This window comes from Equus przewalskii, chromosome 13 (assembly GCF_037783145.1).
Source record: "Equus przewalskii isolate Varuska chromosome 13, EquPr2, whole genome shotgun sequence".
Taxonomy (NCBI): Eukaryota; Metazoa; Chordata; class Mammalia; order Perissodactyla; family Equidae; genus Equus; species Equus przewalskii.
Window position 1 is genome coordinate 30,914,467 of NC_091843.1, and position 19,807 is coordinate 30,934,273.

Here is a 19,807-nt window from a genome sequence, read left to right on the forward strand (position 1 = left end):
GAGGAAGACACCGGGTTAAGAGTGGATTTTTTGAAGGCAGAAGAAATCACAGTGTACTTGTGTGCTGGTTGGAATGATCCAGTAGAGGGAAACTGATGATGCAAGGAAGAGGGGGCATACGGCTAACGGCATGTCCTTGAACGTGAAGGAGGACAAGGAACTTTTAGTGGTGCGGTAGAGCTGCGCAGGGGAGGAAAAAGTTTTCCTTGACCCTCTTAGGGTCTCTGACTGGGTCTGAAAATTAAACTGACAAAGACAGATTAACAGGAAAAAAGCAGACACATTTACTTACTATAAGTTTTATGTGACCTGGGAGCCTTCATAAGGAAATGAAGACCTGAAGAAATGGATAAACTTGAGGGTTTTTATACTAGGTTTGATGAAAAGTGGACGGTTGTGCAGACATATGCTGGGACAAAGGGTATGAGGTAGGTGCAGTAACTGGGGGAAACTGGGCAAGGCCTGTTTGTTCAGATTCTTCATGGTGGCTCTCCACCCTGGAAATAAGGATGCTCTTTTCCTCCTGGTGTAGACAGGGCACCTCTCACAAGAGGGTCTTATGACCTCCTTTAGGGGAGAAGGGCGGGGAAAAGTCAGAGAGACCTTTCTGCTTCTGTTTTCTCAGACTTCTTCAGCTTAAAATACCCCATTTGCCATGGTACCATATTTTGGGGTGCTGTGTTCTGAATCCCATCAGCTAGTTGTTAAACACAGCTGTTATTAAATATTAAATGACATAAATTTACAACTAAATAAATTATATTTAACAAGGTAATAGGCATTCAAAACTCATCCCTGCCTCATTACATTACTACATTTACCATTATCTATGCTTTTGTGGTTATGTCTATAGTACGTGGATGGTGGAAATGCCAACAACGGCACTCCTGCCCTTCTCTTCCCAACTCCACACTGAGTGACATCGTGTTGGTAGTTAGAAATTGGCCGTGGTGGGAGTATTTACATCACAGAAATCGTAACCACTAGAAATCAGGGCCTCTTTTGGTTAGTGTTTTAAAGGAGAGCTGTTTGTTGACCATTTGCCAGCCCACTGCTGGATCTGGTGGACAAGTGGAGAGACTGACCCTAAACCAAGCACTGTCAGTCTCATCGACAAGAACAGGAGAGAAGGCAGGACATTGGGATAGGTGGGTAGACAGATGTGGTAGTGAGGCGTTTCCTATTTACTAAGTGAAACAGGAATCGAGGTAATCACCTGAGAAGAAGGCTGGGAAGGGAGATGTTGGAGGGTTGAGGTGGGAGGAGTGTGCCACAGCAAGTGGATTAGAGAAATGTAGTGTTTTTGTCTGGCAGCATTAAAAGGCCCCTCAAGGCTCCTGGTTATGAATTTAAAAAGAGACCTGATCTATGGGTGTATTTTTCCTCCAGTCTCTTTCAGTGCCTTGGGTGACTCAGTGAGTTAGCGCAGAGCTGGATTTATGCAAGGATAGGGTTTTGCCAGACCAGTATGACTTTGTGTGCCAGGGGCCAGCGAGATTATAAAATTATAAATGCAAAAGTCACCACCTCAGAGACCTTCCTTACTCATCCTAGCTAAAATCATGCTTTCATCTATTACCCTGCTTATTTTCCTATTTTGTTTATTGGCTGTGAAATTGCCCAGCTCACTCATCCTACAGGACAGCAGGGCCCGTGCTTTATTTACCGCTGAATCCTGTGCTACCACAGCGCTCCGCACACAGTAGGTGCTCCGTAAGTGCTATGTTGAACAACACTGAATAAATGGATTCATTTGCTCCTTCTCGTAAAATCTGTACAGTCGAGGGAAGAATGCTCAAGATCGTTTTGGTGCCCCTTTGTTCCTTGCTCCACGGTGTTGAAACTTTAATGAGCACAGGAATTCCCTCTGGAATCAGAGACACTAAACCACTCTTTCTTTTCCCGACACTCCCAGGTGATGTGGGCCACTTTTCCTGCACTTGAGACCCAACCTCCAGCCTCAGAGGCAGCTGCCCCGTCGTGTGAGCATGCGGTTGTTGACCTCTGTCACACCGGACTCAGCAACAAGGAGGCTTATATTACAACTCCTAAACTTGGAGGGCGGGTAGTTTACGTATTTATTATAACTGTTCTTAGCGCTGCCAAGAGCAGCTTAAGGCTTACTCGATGGCTGCAGGCGAGGTGACGACAGAAAAGCACAAATCCCCAGGTCCAAGTCTCCAGGGTGTGGTGCGGCGGCTCTCGGGCAGAGAAACTTCGGCCCGCAGGCGAGGCCGGGGAGGCGCTGGGGCCGCTCCAGGCGCCGGGGCGAGAGACCCGCCAGACAGGGACACGCGGCGGACGGCAGGCAGGCTCCGGCCCCTGGTGCGCCTCCCGCACGTCGGGCTCTCCGCCGCCCAGACACTACGTTGGCGGAAGGGGGCGGGTGCGGGTGCGGGGGCGTGGCCGGCTGTCTCCTTCTTCAAGCGGCCAATAAAGTTTCGAAAGTTTGAAAAAAGAGCAGAAAAAAAGCCCCACGCCTCTTTGGCCGCGCGGGTGTGGACGACTGCGGCCCGGGACCGAGCTCCGGCGGCCCGGCGCTGGCGGAGGCGTGGCCGGCGCGCGGGGATGGGGGTCACGGTGGACGTGCACCAGGTGTACAAGTACCCCTTCGAGCAGGTGGTCGCCAGCTACCTCCGAAAGGTACCCGCCCCGCCCTGGCCCGCCGGCTGCAGCTCCTTCCTCTCCTCTCGTCTCTCCTCCTCCCCTCTCCTCTCTCGTCTCTTCTGCCCCCTCGGAAGTCCGCACCGACCCTCTGTCCCTCCAGCTGCGGAGTTCGCTCCAGGGATGTGCAGGGTGAGGGTGGAAGTGGCTTTCCTCCAAGGCTCCCCGTCTAGGATGAAGGATAGGGCTCGGTGGGAGGCATCACGTTCACACCCTGCCCCAGCTAAAGGGAGAGGCTTTTGGGGAGAGTTGTAGGGAACCCAAGTTCTCGAGCCCTGTTGAGGTTGCAGATGACTTGTTAATCTTTCTATTACATCGTTGACCTCTTAAAAGCTAGTGGGGGCCATTGAAGCCATCATCCTACTTTACTGGGCGTTGTCGTTCCACCGCCTCACCACTTTCCGTTTAACAGCTGTGGGACTTTAGACAGATTGCTCACCCTCTCTGTGCCTTAGTTTTGTAATCCGTGAAATGGGGAAAATAATAGTACCAACTCGAAGGGTTGTTGTGTGAATTCAAGTGAGATAATTCCTGTACAGTGCTTATCACAGTGACTGATGCTTAGTAAGGACCCTAAAATATTGTTGTTTGTACTACTACAGCTGTGCACTCTGGCCTCAATGTTCAGGGGACCTCTATCCCAGGGGGTCCTCCTAGGACTGTGGCTCACGGTAATAGGAGAATGGGAAATTTCCTTGAAAAATCGAAAGCACCCAGGCCTGGGAAGTAGGTGTTGAACTCTAGTCTGGCTCTGCCTTTAGTTAGCTCGCTGGATGACTTTTCAAAGGTCATCTTCTCTCGAGGCCTCAGTTTCTGCATCTCTAAGATGTGAGTATTCTATCAGAAGATCCTTTAGCTTCCCCTTCAGCTTTCACATTCTTAAACAAGATTTGCAAGAATTGTCGTTTGCCTTGGACAGGAGCCACTGGGCATTGTGCTCCATATGCAACCTGGAAGCCAAACAAAGGGAGATGCTGGGGGAGGAAGGTAATTTTTTGGTGATAAGACCTGACCTCTGTTAGAGGAGGTGATGCGTTTGGGGGCCCAGGTCACAAAGGAGTGAGTAGGACGCTGGTTCCCATGGTGTTGCCATGGAGGCCCATTTTAGAGGGGAATGTTAGCTTGCTGATATTGCTCAGTGATCTCCAGTATCTAGAATAGTGCCTAGCACACACTACACCCTCAAGAAAAATCTGCTGAATGGTGAATGAATGAAACAATGAATTACGGATCTGGTGTAAACTTTGCCTTGGGCCACACCTCTGGGCGCAGAAAAGGAACAGCCAACACTCCATGTTTTGCTAGGAATGGTACTTTGGAGTGTGGCTGCTCTAATGCCACTGCTTCTTTGGAAAGACTTTCTGGAGTGTCTTCATAAAGAGGTGATCTTTGGCTTCTCCGAACTCGAGGGGCACTTTGTCCGGGCCTCGCTGACTCTCCTCTGCAGTGTTGCATGGCTACTTCTGCATGTGTCTTTTCCCCTCATTAGACTTGAAGCTTCTTCGGGGCAGGACTCACTCCTGCAGAAGCATGGAGCACAATGCCAAGCTCTCGTCTAGAGAGTACTGGGCATGTGTCAGCTTCTGGGCTAAATGCTTTTCTTTCATTAGACACATGTTTATAGATAACTTCTTCTGTGTGCCAGGCTCTGTGCTAGGTGCTAGAAAAACATTGGAGGGCACAGCAGACAGACCCTCTTCTCATGGAGCTGATGGTCTCCTGATGGTGAGACATTAATAAATGGTCAACAAATGAACACATGATTCCAATGGAGGGTGTGTACTAACACAGGTGAAGTTCATGGTGCCGTGACTGAGGACAGCAGGGAGGCCTGCTGAAGTCCTGGGAGATGCTCGTGAGGAAAGGCTTTCCCGAAGAAGTGGCATTTGTGAAATGATGGCTGAAGCATGAACAGGAGTTTCCTAGGCAAGAGGGCAGAGGGGAGGGTGTTCTTTCCATATATTATGTTTACTCCTCCCCGCAGCCTCAGGAAGCAGTTGTGATTGCCTTCCATTTCACAGCCTGAAGAAACTGAGATTCAGAGATGTTTAAGCAACTTTTCCACGTTCCAGGAGCTAGCAGGTGGAGAGCCAGGATTTCAACACATCCCAATCCAAAGCGCACATGCCCAGTCACCAGGCTGGGCTGCCTTGCACATAATAGGCACTCAGATGATTATGGAGGGAATAACACGTTTCAGAATCAACTTTACCGTGCTCTTTATCCAGTCTCAATTTCCTTTTGTCATCTTAGTGGACCGGTTGTGGCTGATCCAAGGGTATAGCTTTGATGTGTGTAGGGTGAGAATATACAGTGTTTTAGTTATCTATGGCCATGTAACAAATCACCCCAAAACTTAGTGGCCTAAGCCAATGATAGACATTTTTTTTTTTGAGGAAGATTAGCCCTGAGCTAACATCCACCACCAGTCCTCCTCTTCGTGCTGAGAAAGATTGGCCCTGAGCTAACGTCTGTGCCCATCTTTCTCTATTTTATATGTGGGATGTATGCTGCAGCATGGCTGGATAAGTAGGGTGTAGATCCACACCCGGGATCCAATCTGACAAACCCAGGGCCGCCAAAGTGGAGTGCATACTTAACAGCTACACCATTGGGCCAGCCCCAAACCAATGACAACTTAATTCTCACAATTGTTGGGTTGGCTGGGCTCAGCTGGGTGGTTTTTATGTGCCGTGTGTTATAGCTGAGGTCACTTATGTAGCTGCATTCAGTTAGGATCTGGTGTAATTTTTATAAAATACTTAGAAAAGTGCCTGGTACATAGTAAATAAGGACTGAGGAGGACATTATGGAAGGTAGGGCCGGAGAAAGTGTAGGTGACCATATGCAGACTGAAGACCTTGTGGTGGGACAGTGTCAACACCATGGATGACGCTATGCTTCTATTTTTTCTACCCAAAGCAGTCCTTCAGAGATCCCTGGGAAGGCCTATGAGACTATTTCTAAGATGTCGATAGATGCATTTGCTGTGAGAATTTTCACTTTATGTCATTTAAAGCCGCAAACTGGGAGTCAGTAGACCTGGATTCCAATCATTGTGGTTTCTCCATTAAGAGTAGTTTTCTGGTGGCCTTGTGGAACAGTTTTCGCCAGCCTATGCTGTGCCCTTGTGCAAATTAGAAAGAGACATCATCTAGGGGGCCTACTCCACGAGCTCATGATAAATAGGGCCAGTGGAAAGTAAATAGAGCTATTTATGCAAATTAGAAAAAGGTCTTCCTTTCTGTAGGTGGTTGTAGCTCGGTGCCCACTGGCCTGCTTGACTGGGAGCCCTTGTGCAGTGAGCAGCATTCATAACTGTTCAAGACAACCCTGCTGTCTTAGTTTATTATCTGTGAAATGGTAATGCCACGTACCCCACCTGTCTCCCAGGATTGTTGTGAGGATCAGATGTGTACGTTTGACAAGCCTAAGCTTTTGATAAGCCTTAGGTAGTAAGAATGATCTTTTTGGCAAAATACACTTTTATTTTTCCTTCAGTCTGTTTGTATTTTCTTCAAAGGAAAGCACTTGGCGGAAGGGACAGTCATGGAGATCTCTGGGAAGCATTTAATCTGATTTTGCACAATGGTATGTTTGAAGCCGCTTCAGGACTGAGGAAGTTCTATTTTAAATAGAGTCTACAGATCTCTGGCTTTTGGTATGTTAGACCTGTCTTCCAAGTTCTAATATACTACTATTTTTAAAACCTGAGGAATGTTTACTCTCCTTACACCTACCTTTTGGATATCACAGGCAAAATATTAGCTACATGCTTTTAAAGCTAAGTGGCACCTTGAAAACAAACACCACAATACTCTTTGTTCATGGAATGCAGTGTTTCCCAATGAACTCTTCATGGAGGCATGCCATGAAATCCAAAATGATTTATTCATCAGCTGCTAAAATGTACTTTCCATGAACTTTAGTGTCAATGTACTTGACGGTGTATTTTGATTTCTTTCTTTGTATGACTCTTAGCTTTCTAGCTCTCATCACTTAAAACTGTTTTCTTCCTTTTACTTAAAGCCCTCTAAGCGAGCACAAAGGTGCATGGATGAATGTAGCAGTCTAGAAGCTCACCTGGGTCTGTTTAATGAGCTTACCTTTCATGGGCTAGATTCAAAGACTTCTTAAATTTGGTCTATCTGAAATTTAAAGTCATTAAAAAGGACCCAGAGAGCCATTGTGTTGACTAGCTTTTCTTGTTTATTCTCAAATGAGGCCAGAGAAGCTATAGGTTTTCCTACTGTAGAGTTGTTCAGGTTAATTTTCTTTTTATGCCAGAGGCAAAAGAGTCATTGTGAGAGTAGAGTGTAAGCTTCGTGGGCAAAGGTTTTGTCATTTGTTCCTGATGTAGCCCGAGTACCCAAAAAGATCCTGGAACATAGTAGGTCATCAACAAATCCTCATTGAATGCAGGAATGAAATATGCTGTTCTGGGATTTAGCCCTATGTCATTTCAGACTAAAGTCAGTGTGGGGTTCAGTAACGTTTCCTTACTTTGGATACTGTGATAAAATGGACAGATTAAAATAATTTTTTTGTTTCAACACAGTGGCCTGGGGTTTTATTTATTCTAGCCAGGAGCCTGATATGCTGAAGAAAATGGTTTGAGTATTTACCCTTAAACTCATAAAGGGGATTTATGAATGGCTATTTCCATTTAGAGTAGAAAGTTGATTGGGTAATTAATAATGTTTCCATTTCTGATCCTATCTCTTCTCCCTTGCAAATCTGACACTTACATGTGTGGAACATCTCTCCCTGCAGAGCTCCTGAAATATTTGGGATGAACCCGCCTTTCCAGAATAAATGATTTGACAAACGATAGGCCCAGTTTACCATCATGGTTATTTATCTTTTTGCTCACACTGCAATAGTCTTTCTTTACTTTTATCTTCCTATCCTCAATTCTGCTAGAAGAAGATTAGGCATGACACGAAGGAGAATGGGGCAGACGTGAAGAGCATGGGCTCTGACTTCAGACCCCGGGACGGAGCACTTCTAGCTGTGTGAGTTCGGGCAAGTCAGTTCATTTTTCTATGCGTCAGTTTCCTCATCTGAAAAGTAAGAATAATAATAACTATCTTCTGGAGTTGTTGGGGGAAATTAAATTGGATAATGCTCATCATTGCATACGATATGCGTACCTTAATGTTGGCACACAGTGGTACTTAAGATACTTGTTAAAAATCACGGTGGTAGGGGCCTGGCCTGGTGGCTCAGTGGTTAAGTGCGCATGGTCCGCTTCAGCAGCCCAGGGTTTGCAGGTTCGGATCCCAGGTGCAGACGTGGCACCACTTGGCAAGCCATGCTGTGGTAGGCATCCCACGTATAAAGCAGAGGAAGATGGGCACGGATGTGAGCTCAGGGGCAGTCTTCCTCAACAAAAGAGGAGGATTGGTAGCAGATGTTAGCTCAGGGCTAATCTTCCTCAAAAAGAGAAAAATATCATGATGGTAATACTAACAATAATGATTTATTACATTTATTCCATGAATCTGAAAATAAACAGCTGAGAGAAGTAGTCTTTAGAAATTTTAACAAACTTAGAGTAATAAAGGGGGGAGTGAGCATGAATAAAGGTGCACATTGGAATTATGACTTATTTTTTTAAATGTCATTTAAATAATATTACAGTGTACTTAGTAACTTATCTAGTGGAGGTTGTGACTTAGTCCATAAAAGATAGGAGATTTTTTTTTTTTATTGAGTTAATGATAGGTTACAATCTTGTGTGATTTCAGTTGTACATTAATGTTTGTCATTCGTGTTGTAGGTGCACCATTTCACCCTTTGTGCCCACCCCCCATCTCACCTTTCCCCTGGTAGCCACTAATCTGTTCTCTTTGTCCACATTTTTCAATTCCTTATATGAGTGGAGTCATACAGAGATTATCCTTCTCTAACTGGCTTATTTCACTTAACAAAATTCCCTCAAGGTCCGTCCATGTTGTTGCAAATGGGATGATTTTGTTCTGTTTTGCAGCTGAGTAGTATTCCATTGTGTATATATACCACAACTTCTTTATCCATTCATCTGTTGATGGGCACTTAGGTTGCTTCCATGTCTTGGCTATTGTAAATAATGCTGCAGTGAACATTGGGGTGCATAGGACTTTTGGAATTGCTGACTTCAAGCTCTTTGGATAGATACCCAGTAGTGGGATGGCTGGATTGTATGGTAGTTCTATTTTTAATTTTTTGAGGAATCTCCATACTGTTTTCCATAGTGGCTGCACTAGTTTGCATTCCCACCAGCAGTGTATGAGTGTTCCATTCTCTCTATAACCTCTCCAACATTTGTTACTATTAGATTTAGATATTTTTGTCATTCTAGTGGGTGTAAGGTGATATCTTAGTGTAGTTTTGATTTGCATTTCCCTGATGATCAGTGATGATGAGCATCTTTTCATGTGCCTATTGGCCATCCGTATATCTTCTTTGGAGAAATGTCTGTTCATGTCTCCAGCCCATTTTTAGATCGGGTTGTTTCATTTTTTGTTGTTGAGTTGTGAGAGTTCTTTATATATTATGGATATTAAGCCTTTGTCAGATATATGACTTGCAAATATTTTTTCCCAGTTAGTGGGTTGTTTTTTTGTTTCAATCCTGTTTTCATTTGCCTTGAAGAAGCTCTTTAGTCTGATGAAGTCCCATTTGTTTATTCTTTCTGTTGTTTCCCTTCTCTGAGAAGACATGGTGTCCGAAAACATCCTTCATAAAAGATAGGAGATTTTTAACTAACAAGGTACTAATAGTTAAACATTCATTTTATGTCTACTAATAGACATTCATAATAAGTCTGTGCATCATTTTGCCTCTGGGAGATGAGAAGTTAAACATGGCCCTGGCCTCAAGGAGCTCACTGTCAAGGGGGACAGAGGTAAATATATTACTTTTTGTGATGAGTGCTTTCTCAGGGGCATATTGCAGACATGCAGTGTGGGGCAAGGTTCATATTTTAATTCTAAATCTATGAGAGCTTTTAGAGCCCTTAGAAAGAGTTTATTGCCTTCTTTTTTTTTAAAGTAAATATTCTCTTTAGTATTATTCTCCAATGCAGTGCTTTCTCTAATGCTAGTGGGGAGGGCATCCCTGTTGTATTTTATGCGAATTCTGAATTGGTAAAGCATGAGCTTGTGGTATTTTTACTAGTCTAGGAAAATAAGAAATATCTTCTAAAAATACTTTTTTTTGAGGAAGATGAGACCTGAATTACATCTGCTGCCAATCCTCCTCTCTTTTTTTTTTTTTTTAAAGATTGGTGCCTGAGCTAACATCTGTTGCTAATCTTTTTTTTCCCTCCTTCTTCTCCCCAAAGCTCCCTAGTACATAGTTGTATATTCTAGTTGTAGGTCCTTCTGGTTCTGCTGTGTGGACCGCCACCTCAGAAGCATGGCTTGGCGAGCAGTACTAGGTCTGCGCCCAGGATCCAAACCTGCGAAACCTTTGGCTGCCAAAGCAGAGCGCGTGAACTTAACCACTTGGCCATGAGGCTGGCCTCAATCCTCCTCTTTTTTACTGAGGAAGATTGGCCCTGAGCTAACGTCTGTGCCCATCTTTCTCTACTTTATATGTGGGATGCCTGCTACAGCATGGCTTGATAAGGGGTGCGTAGGTCCATGCCTGGGATCTGAACCTGTGAACCCTGGGCCACCTAAACAGGGTGTGTAAACTTAACCACTGTACTACCAGGCTGGCCCCAGCTTCTAATAATTTTTTAATTATCATTTAAATATATTTGGATTACAGATGAATACTGGCAGTGTACTTAATCCCATACCACAGTAAATTGCAAGATAGAGACTGAAGTCTTGAAACTAAGTTTTCAAAAATTTTGATTCATTCTTTAGCAGCAAAACCAGCTCCTGTTACTGAGTATCTGCACCGTGCCAGGTGTTATACTTTACATAAAATTATTTCCTTTCATTCTGTAACAGCTCTTTGAGGTGGGTATTTTTTCTAATTTTACAGATGAAACTAAGGCAGACTGAGATTAAAGTAATTTGCCCAAGACTCCCACAGATGGGCTTTAAACTGAGGTCTCTTGGAGTCTAAAACTCATTCTGTTTTCAACATTCTGTGTCTTTATTTTAATTTTGTTCTTTGTTTCTTAACTTTTCATTCAGAAATAATTTGACTTATAAAATGTGGCAAAAACAAAGAATTCCAGCACATCCTTTACCCAGTTTCCCCAAACCACTGTATAATTTTTAAAACCAGGGAATTAGCATTTGTATGAAGTTAACTAATCTACAGACCTTATTCAAATTTTGACAGTTGTCCACTAGTATCGTTTTTCCACTCTAGGATCTAATCTAGGATCCCACATTGCATTTAGTTGCTGTGTTTGAGACAGTTCCTTAGTCTGTCTGTATCTTTCTGGACCATGGCGCTTTTGAAGTATACTGGTCAGTTATTTTGTAGACTTTGATTATATCTTTAAATGCCTTGGCTTTATGTATGCATTTAATGTTGCGATAAGAGGATTTTCCCTTGTGTCACAATTATAAACTATTCCCTTCAAAAAACTTCATTACGTCATTGCCAGTTGTTAGGACACTTTTGAATGAATGAGCGTGATGTGACGTTGGTTGGCCTTTGTTTAGAATCATGACCTGTCTCAGCCCGAAGGGCCTTTGAGGATCGTCTGGTGGTCCACCGCCCTGGCTTCACATGTGGCGGCATCACGGTCTGTGTGTCTTGGCTCTTTGTCCTTTGTTCTTTCTACTTCATCCTACTGGCCTGAAAGACCGAGGAACAGCCATTCAAAAAATCTCTTGACTTAAATATGTTCAGTCCTTGATCATTGAAATTTTGATTAATTGATGACTCATTTGATCTTGGTGTAAAATCAACTTTGCTTTGCTTCTAAGGTAGATAATTGTAAGTAGCTCATAAAGGGAACTTGGCACAGCTCATGATGATTTCTTTGTGTAACTAAACGCCGAATCTCTTTTCAGCAGCTCCACCCCTTTGCGTGCACCTGTTAGGAAGCAGCCTGGGTGGCAAAGATTCTCTTAATGCTTATAAAACAAATATGTTAATACACCAGACTTATTTTAGGTCCTCTTGGCCTTCTTTGCCGAACTAATCATACAAATCTGTCAGCTCAACTGCCTCCTTGTGCTCTGGGATAATGCCATTTGGAAGTTGGTAAACAGTGACTCTTTTGGAGGCCATTGATTCTTTTGGGGGGAGGGTATTATAAAAGGCAGGCATGACTTCTAAGAGTAGGCTTTATGAAAGCTTATATATTTTTACCTCCGTAAATAAGAAAGGTTAATACTGTTTCTTCATGAAGCTCCTCCCACAAATGTATTGAATGTTATTCCTCTAATTAGATGGACTTAATTTCTTGGCCTCTCACTTTTCATAGCTATATGTTTCTCATAATGTATATTTTGTTTTTTACCCAGTCTATTTTGCAATTTTTAGCCTCAACATTTTAATATGTAAAAAATAAGTGACAGTAAGGTATATGACAATGTGGGAGAGTCTACAGTATACATTTTACTCTTGTTAGACTGTTACATACGAATCATACTTACAGTGATATTTACAATAGATTTATATCTTGGGGAAAGGGAAAGGAGTTAGTTAATACATTCTGTGAAGAAAGTAAAAATCATAGATAAGTTCAAAATGATGTCAGATATACCTTGAAAAACCCCTTAAATCACCGGGAAAGTATGGTATGCATGGTGAATGTATAGAGCCCCGGGCAGTAGTTCTTATGCTACCGCTGTTTGTGGTCCACCAACCCAGCTCCAAGGATGGCAAGAGTTTTTGGCAGATATCTGGGTCATCAAACCACTTTGCTTCCATGAGAGTCTTGAATGTGGAGTAGAGACTGGAAAATGCCAGCGTGATCCTCTTGTGCACAGGCTTTATGCCGTTATGTTTTTAACACAAAGACTTCTTATCTTAATACTTGTTAATAGGTTTACTTGTTTTGGGGGTGACTAAATGAGAATATATATGGCAGCCTCTAATACAGCACCCTGCACGGGCGCAGTAGATGCTCAATAAGTCTTTGATGGGCTTCATCCTGACCTAGCTTGATCCGTTCCACTGTCACACTGTTTGAAAACATGTCTAGAATAACCTGGCCACCTGCTTGCTGTATTCCCAGGTTGGCATTCCTGGTGAGCAGCCTTCCCATTCTCAATCCCTGTTATCTGACTTCAGATAAAGTTTCATGAATTAAGTCATGAATATTAAAGTTACCACAAGATGGCGTCAGGTCATTTCAAGTAATGCCCGCTAGGGGGAGCTTCAGCACAATAAATCTTTAATTTTGAAAAAGTTAAAACATATGCCTTTCATGTCATGGTATTTAGCTATTATAAATAAACCTCTAATTTCTTTTCCCATTCTCATATGGAAACTTAAGGCTCCTGTCTATTCAACTCCAAAAGTAGTTGTGTAGGAAAATGACTTAAATCTTCAAATGATTTTGCTAGAGTGAATAGTTCAGGATCTCTTGTGTTTGGCTAGTAAAACTTGCATTTTCCTTTTGTTATTTGCAAGCCTTGTCTAATGGGTGACCCATAAGTATTTTACAGTGGCCCTTCTCCACAATTTCCCATCCCCCTACTGTGTCCCTTAGTCTGATTTACTTTCTCCTGATATATTTATTGTTTGTTTCGTCAGCTAACCTGTAAAGTCTCTAAGAGGCTACAGTTTTGTTTCTTTCTTTACTATATCCTCAGTGCCTGGAACAGTGCCTGGCCTGGTAGATACTCAGAAAATTGTTAAATGAAGAATAAATAGAGAGTTTTCACTATTATTTAAATTGATAGTCTTTGACTTAAGCAGATATTAAAATTACATAAAAGTGTGAAGTTTCTGAGTTTATAATCTTTAGGAATTTCACTGATAACTTAGTGAAGTAATCAGAACTTGAACACTTTTATCACTGTGTTTCTCTGGTGATTACATCTCCAACCTCTTTGGTAATTTAGTTCAGTAATTTTCCTACAACTTGCAATGTATTTATAATATTCAGTCAGGATGTATTGATGAATATAAAATGAGCAAACTGGGACTGTAGTGAAGGAAATACTCTCATTTTACCTTAGTATAAAAGTTCTCATTCACACACACACACACACACATGCACACACACTATTCAGGGGATCTGTGTGAATCTCAGATATCCGCCTTTCTTCCAGGGTGCTGTGTAAGTGAGGCCCCTTGCTGAGGAACAGAACAGCCAAACCTGACCCTCCATAATGGACATTATCGTCAAAAAATGCTCAAGGCTAACCCAAGAAAGCAGTCACTGTAATTTTGAGCATTTCTTTCTGGAGCCAGAATGAATGAATGAATGAATATTTTAAAAGCCATGTTTTTGATTAGTTATCAAGATTGCAGTTGCTAGGATGGAAGTGTGAATGAGAGTTTACAGCGTGGGACCGATGAAGTGTTGAGGCTGCTGAGGACAGAGCCCACTGCTCTCTTCACTGATTGGTCCTTGAATGAAGTAAAGTTTATTTTTCAAGTTGATCCCTAAGGTCAGCAAGGTTTATCTTCCAAATCATTCATTCATTCAACAAATATTTATTGAGTGCCTACTATGTGCCAGGCGCTGTGCTAGGTGATGGAGATACAGGAGTGACTGAAATAGACAAGATTCCTGCTCTCATAGAGCCTGTGTTCTAATCCACTGTCTTTTGGGCCACGGATATCTTTAAGAATGTGTAACAGTGATAGACCATTTTCCCTGAAAATCAATCAGTCAGTCAGTCAGTCAACCTTTTACACACACACACACACACACACACACACATGCATGCACACAACTGCTGTGGAGTTGGGGAGACTCACATTCACTGAGTTTTGTATTCTGTTTCCTGGGGTTCAGAAGACTTAAAGCTCAAGTTTGTCAAGTGGGGCCCCCTCTTCTCTTGCCCCTCAGTCTGTTCACTGCTCTCACCTCCCCCTCAGCACCTTATGATGTCTCCGTTAAGACTTCCCTGTGGTTTTCTTTTCAGATTTGGTCATATGAGAAAGCAGTAAACCTCTGGGAAAAGAGCCCCAAGGGTGCTCAGCAGGCGCGGGCCAGCAGCCACCTGTCCTATGGCTTTGAGGAAGTCACTTCCCCTCCTTAAGTGTCCCGTTTTGCACCTGAGCAATGGGCTGGGTTTGAGTGACTCGGAGGTGATTCGAGGGTAGGTTAGGGGACAGGCTTTGAAGGCAGCAGAAGTACCTATGAGTAAATTACAGTACCGGTGCTCATTAGCTAGGTGATTTTGAGCAAATTACTTAGTTTGTCCGAACCTTACTTCTCACACGTAAAAGGAAAAAACAGTATATACCTCATGGAATAGCTTTGAGAATTAAACTGAAGTAACGTATGTAAACTGCCTAGGACAGAAATGGTAGCTGTTATCAGCTGTGTTACATCCAAATTGTCTTTCGGGGGAATTTAATCAATAAATAAACTATTTCTTGAGCATCTGGCATAGGTTACTTCTCTGATTCTCCTCCTGTGATGCTAACGTAGCCGTCAGGCAATGGTGTAGGACAGTAGTGAAGGAATTCACTAGGTATTACACCTGCTTCAATTTCCTGGCTCTACCACTAACTAGCTGGGTGACCCTAAGCTCTCTCATCTTTATTCAGTTTCCGTTTCTGAAAGATGGAATAATGGTATCACATGACCCAGTCACATGACCCAGTCACAAGAGAGAAGCTGTTTGGGGATTTAAACAAGATGGTGCACGTAAAGCAGTTAGCATAGTGCGTGGCGCAAAGAACACTCGTGATTTAGGTAGGGCTAGTTTGGTATTAATAGTATTATTTATCTATTAACTTAACCTCCCCCTCTCCACCCAGGGCTGGGTCAGACATCTAAAGAAGACTTTCCCTAGGTTTCATACAGCTCTGGTTGATGATAGCATCTCACTTATCTAGTCTGGAGCAGTCAAATTAAGATCCTTGATTGAAAACTGGCCTTAGAGATTACTTGGGAAATGTTTTACTGTTCCTGCAAATAACTGTGTTTACTGAAATAATTCGCTGTGGCAAAGGATGAATGGTAATTATTCTTTATGTGTTTTCATTTAGTATCCCAACCCCATGGATAAAAATGTCATCTCTGTAAAAATTGTGGAGGAAAAAAGAGGTAAGTTCTCTGAATATACCTCACTTCAGTGATGGTCATTAAGTGATACTGATTTTTGTAAAGATATGTGTGTTTGTGTGTGTGTGGCCAGTTATGTTTTAAACAAGTATATTATATTTCTGTATTTGAGGTGACTGATAGAAAAGAGCACCCAGCATTTACAGCAGTAGAAGTCTTGCCTAATATGTTCTTGTCACTTTCTCAGTTAATAATTGATGACAATTGTAACAGCTAACATTTTTGAGTACTTAATATGTACCAGGCAGTCTTACTCTTATTAACTCATTTAATCTTCAGACCAATGTATGGGGTAAGTAAGTATTATTATTACTCTTATTTAATAAATGAAGAAACCAAGGTACAGGGAAGTTAAATAACTTGCCCAAGGTCACATGCCTGTGTTCCTATAATATATTCATATATCATTTTCTAGCTGGCAAAATAGACGTGATTAATAGCATATATGTGAAATGTGACCACAAAGTGATTAGATTGTAGAATCATAACTGTACTTGGCAATGTGGTTCAGCATTGACTAGAGCAGAGGTTGACAGACGTTACTTGTGCTGCCTTTTGTTGTAAATAAAGTTTTATTAGCACACAACCATGCCCATTGGTTTACATATTATCTATGGCCGCTTCCTTGCGACAACAGCAGAGTTGAGTTGTGACAGAGACCGTGTGGCCCACAAAACCTAAAATATTTGCCAGCTGGCCCTTTACAGAAAATGTGTACCAACCCCTGGACTAGGATGTAAGAGTCTTCACTGTTCTCTGTCATTCACATCTCCAGTGGAAGCATGTTCACTGTCAATGTTTGAACTTGAGAACTGGGCCATGCAGGAAGCTATAATGATGCACATAATCAATGTATAAACCTTTGGAGACACCCAGGCCCAGGCCTGACATGCTCTTCAACCTTCTGAGAAAACGAATGAGATGCTGCTGTTCATTACATGACTCTGAGGTCTGCTCTGTGCTTAGTGAACACAAAACTGTCTTTTGCTTGTGAGGATATTTTCCGCACTTCCATAACTCTGTAAATATATTTTAAAGAACGTTTCCTCATGTACTTGCACTCAGGATGGGAGAAACTTGTTATTTGACATCAGAGAAATCTGATTTCAAGTCTTGATTTCCTTACTACCTACATGACCTAACTTCTTGGAGGCTCAGTTCCTTCATCTGTTAAATGGGAAAATAATAACAATCCTTTTTTTCAGGGGCCGGCCCTATGGCCGAGTGGTTGAGTTCATGTGCTTCATTTCAGTGGCCCAGGGTTTTTCCGGTTCGGATCCTGGGCACGGACATGGCACCGCTCATCAGGCCACGCTAACGCAGTGTCCCACATGCCACAACTAGAAGGATCCACAACTAAAATATGCAACTATGTACTGGGGCGACTTGGGGAAAAGAAGAAGGAAAAAAAAAAGATTGACAACAGATGTTAGCTCAGGTGCCAATCTAAGAAAAAAACCCACAAGCATCCTTTTTTTACGTTGTCATGAAGATCAAATGAGAGAACAATGTGTATATTCCACAGTGGTATAGGAATGTTGATTACAATTTTTATCATTGATGGGGTGTCTTTGCCTCCAGGAGTGGCTAATCCATTTTAAGTCTGTATGCTCCAAACATTGGATGAGATGGCCAAAGGAGTGCCAATGGGCAGAGGAGATGAACCAGTTTCTCAGCCTATCAGCAGCTTCTGGGCAGTCAGGGTGTTTGCACCAAGGTTCAGGGCTTCTATTGCCAAAGCTTTGAGAAACCCTGTAGGAGCGTGATTGAGTCATAGTAATTCACAGAGCAAAAGACAACACTTCAAAGTTTATCTTTTTCTCTGACTCAGTCTCCCTTTTTCAGATCATGTTTATTGTGTGGTTTTTATATCCCTGGTGCTATGCTGGAAACTTCGTTCCAAAACAGAGTAGTTCCAGTCACAGGGAGTCTGTTCGCCTATGAGAGAAGAGTGTGCTTAATAGAATTAATTATAGGTTTAAATTTTATAGCCAGAAATCTATGCTTGAAAACATGTTTGGTGCAGAAGGTGGCAAAGTCAGATTCTCCATCTTTTTGTTGAAACATTCTCTTTGTTAGAGTTGAGCAGGAGCTCATTGGCCATTGTCGTTGGAGTGTTGACATTGATAGTCCAGAGCAGTGAACAATTTGTGATTGTTTTATCGTTGACTTGAGAATATGCAGTGTGAGTAGCTGTTTTACCCTTATTCTTTGATCACAGATAAATATATTTGGAGTGATTTGGCCCACAAAAGTGGTCAGGAACCCTGAATTTTGAGTTAAACATGTTCTTTAGGAATTCTACCAATAGAAAATAGAAATTGCCGTTAAGTTTTATTGACAATAAGACAAGATTCATTTCCTTAAATTTTTTTTTTTGAGTGTAAAAATTTTCTGTTTCTAGATGTGTCAACAGGGATCATCTACAGAAAGAGGATTGCAATCTGTCAGAATGTGATTCCAGAAATGTTAAGGAAGGTAAATTCATTTCAGAATTTAATTGAATTCGGTGTAACATTGGGCAGTTTTCAAATAGTCGTGGAAAGAGCATTTTCAGATGTAAAGGGGCATTAGAACTTCCCCCATTCTCCTACCTCATAGCCTTTCAGAGGGGGAAAGCTCTTGCATATCCAAGCTCAGTTTTGACAGGTCCCACCGGAAATAGTTGTTTTCTGTTTGTTTCTGTCTCTCTTTCTTTTGTGGAGGGCTCTTAGTGGACATAGAGACGGTTTACAGTTATTTTAAAGCTACCTGGACATTTTGCATGAAGCGGTCATCTTTTCTAATCTAGCCATGGTTAGATATGACTCTTAGGTAAGAATGATCAGACATGGGTAGACGGTAAATATTTAGTCTGATCTTTGGTAAGGAAGATAAAAGATTCAGTTTCTATTTCACTATCAGAGAGAATAGTTATTTCAGGGAGTATAATACGCTCAGTGCTCTCTGTAAGACTTTTGGTGTATGTTTCTATAAAGTAATGGCATTAATGATGAAATCTTCATGATAGCAAATTTTTTTCTTTCTTTGAAATCCTTAAGCACCCCGGTGATTGTTGGAAAAGGTAAGTGGAAATTTTTCATCACATTGCTTGAACCGTAGAGGGATTATTGACAAGAGTCCTTTTAGAATCATTAGGAAATAAGAGGAGAGCATCCTGAAATGTACTTTTAGAAATGTCTCAGATGGCTGTTTCAACCCGGAAATGATTCTGTGTGTGATGTAGAACTCAGCTGGGCTCCTGCTAATTAGCTTGCAAATTATATTACTGAGCTGTATGTAAAAAACATGGTGGCTTCTCTTACTTCCTTATCGTGGATTAAGCCTCTGTCACATTCTTTAGTGGAAGGAAAGCTGATATGACAATTAAAATGAACTTTTTATTTTCCAGATGGTTAAATGTGTTTCAGGGTATGCAGCAAATTATTACTGGTTTTTTCCACAGAGTGTGTACCCTGCCTTTGCCCTATATACACTCTTTGAATCTATTATTTAAAAAGGCATTCAGCTTTGTCTTGTATCTCAATTCTTAAATAATTTAAGGACACCTCTGACTTGTACAATTCTGCCTTTGTAGTTTTCCATGTCTCTTCTACCTAGGAAAGCATACATTTCTAGGTATTGGACAGAGTTTAAAATGAAGAAACTATTTTACCTGATATTGTCCTGCATGTGAGCCCATAAATGGGTGCAATTAGAATCCATCAATTTAAGAAGGCCATAACCAGCCCTAGAGGAGACACGAAGGAGGCTGATAATTTGCTTAGTGTTTAGCAGTTAGGGAAACAGGCCAGGGACTATCCAGCCTGCATAAATCCTGGGCCATTTGCACATCCTAACCAGCATTTAGTAAGGTCGTAGTATGTTTAAGTATCAAGGACTTAAAGCCATTGGTGAACTATCATCTGTATGTCAGGATCACTTGTCTTCTTAATTATCCAAGACTAAAAGCAACTCCAGATGCAGTCCTTATGTAGCCTTCTCTTC

At 42.1% G+C, this 19,807-nt stretch overlaps 1 protein-coding gene and 1 long non-coding RNA gene across 2 annotated transcripts in view; one reads left to right on the forward strand and one right to left on the reverse strand.

Annotated features, from left to right (window-relative positions):
• The window catches only part of LOC139075090 (uncharacterized), a 55,761-nt gene extending 53,447 nt beyond the window's left edge, over positions 1-2,314 (reverse strand). The window contains exon 1 of the long non-coding RNA XR_011525138.1: positions 2,125-2,314. This is a non-coding gene — a long non-coding RNA (uncharacterized lncRNA). The remainder of the gene's footprint in view (positions 1-2,124) is intronic.
• PRELID2 (PRELI domain containing 2) overlaps positions 2,269-19,807 on the forward strand; it is a 73,992-nt gene continuing 56,453 nt past the window's right edge. The window contains exons 1-3 of the mRNA XM_008513864.2: positions 2,269-2,643; positions 15,745-15,802; positions 18,225-18,298. Of these exons, the coding sequence (XP_008512086.1) occupies positions 2,569-2,643; positions 15,745-15,802; positions 18,225-18,298 (207 nt within the window). The 5' untranslated portion in view covers positions 2,269-2,568. The remainder of the gene's footprint in view (positions 2,644-15,744; positions 15,803-18,224; positions 18,299-19,807) is intronic.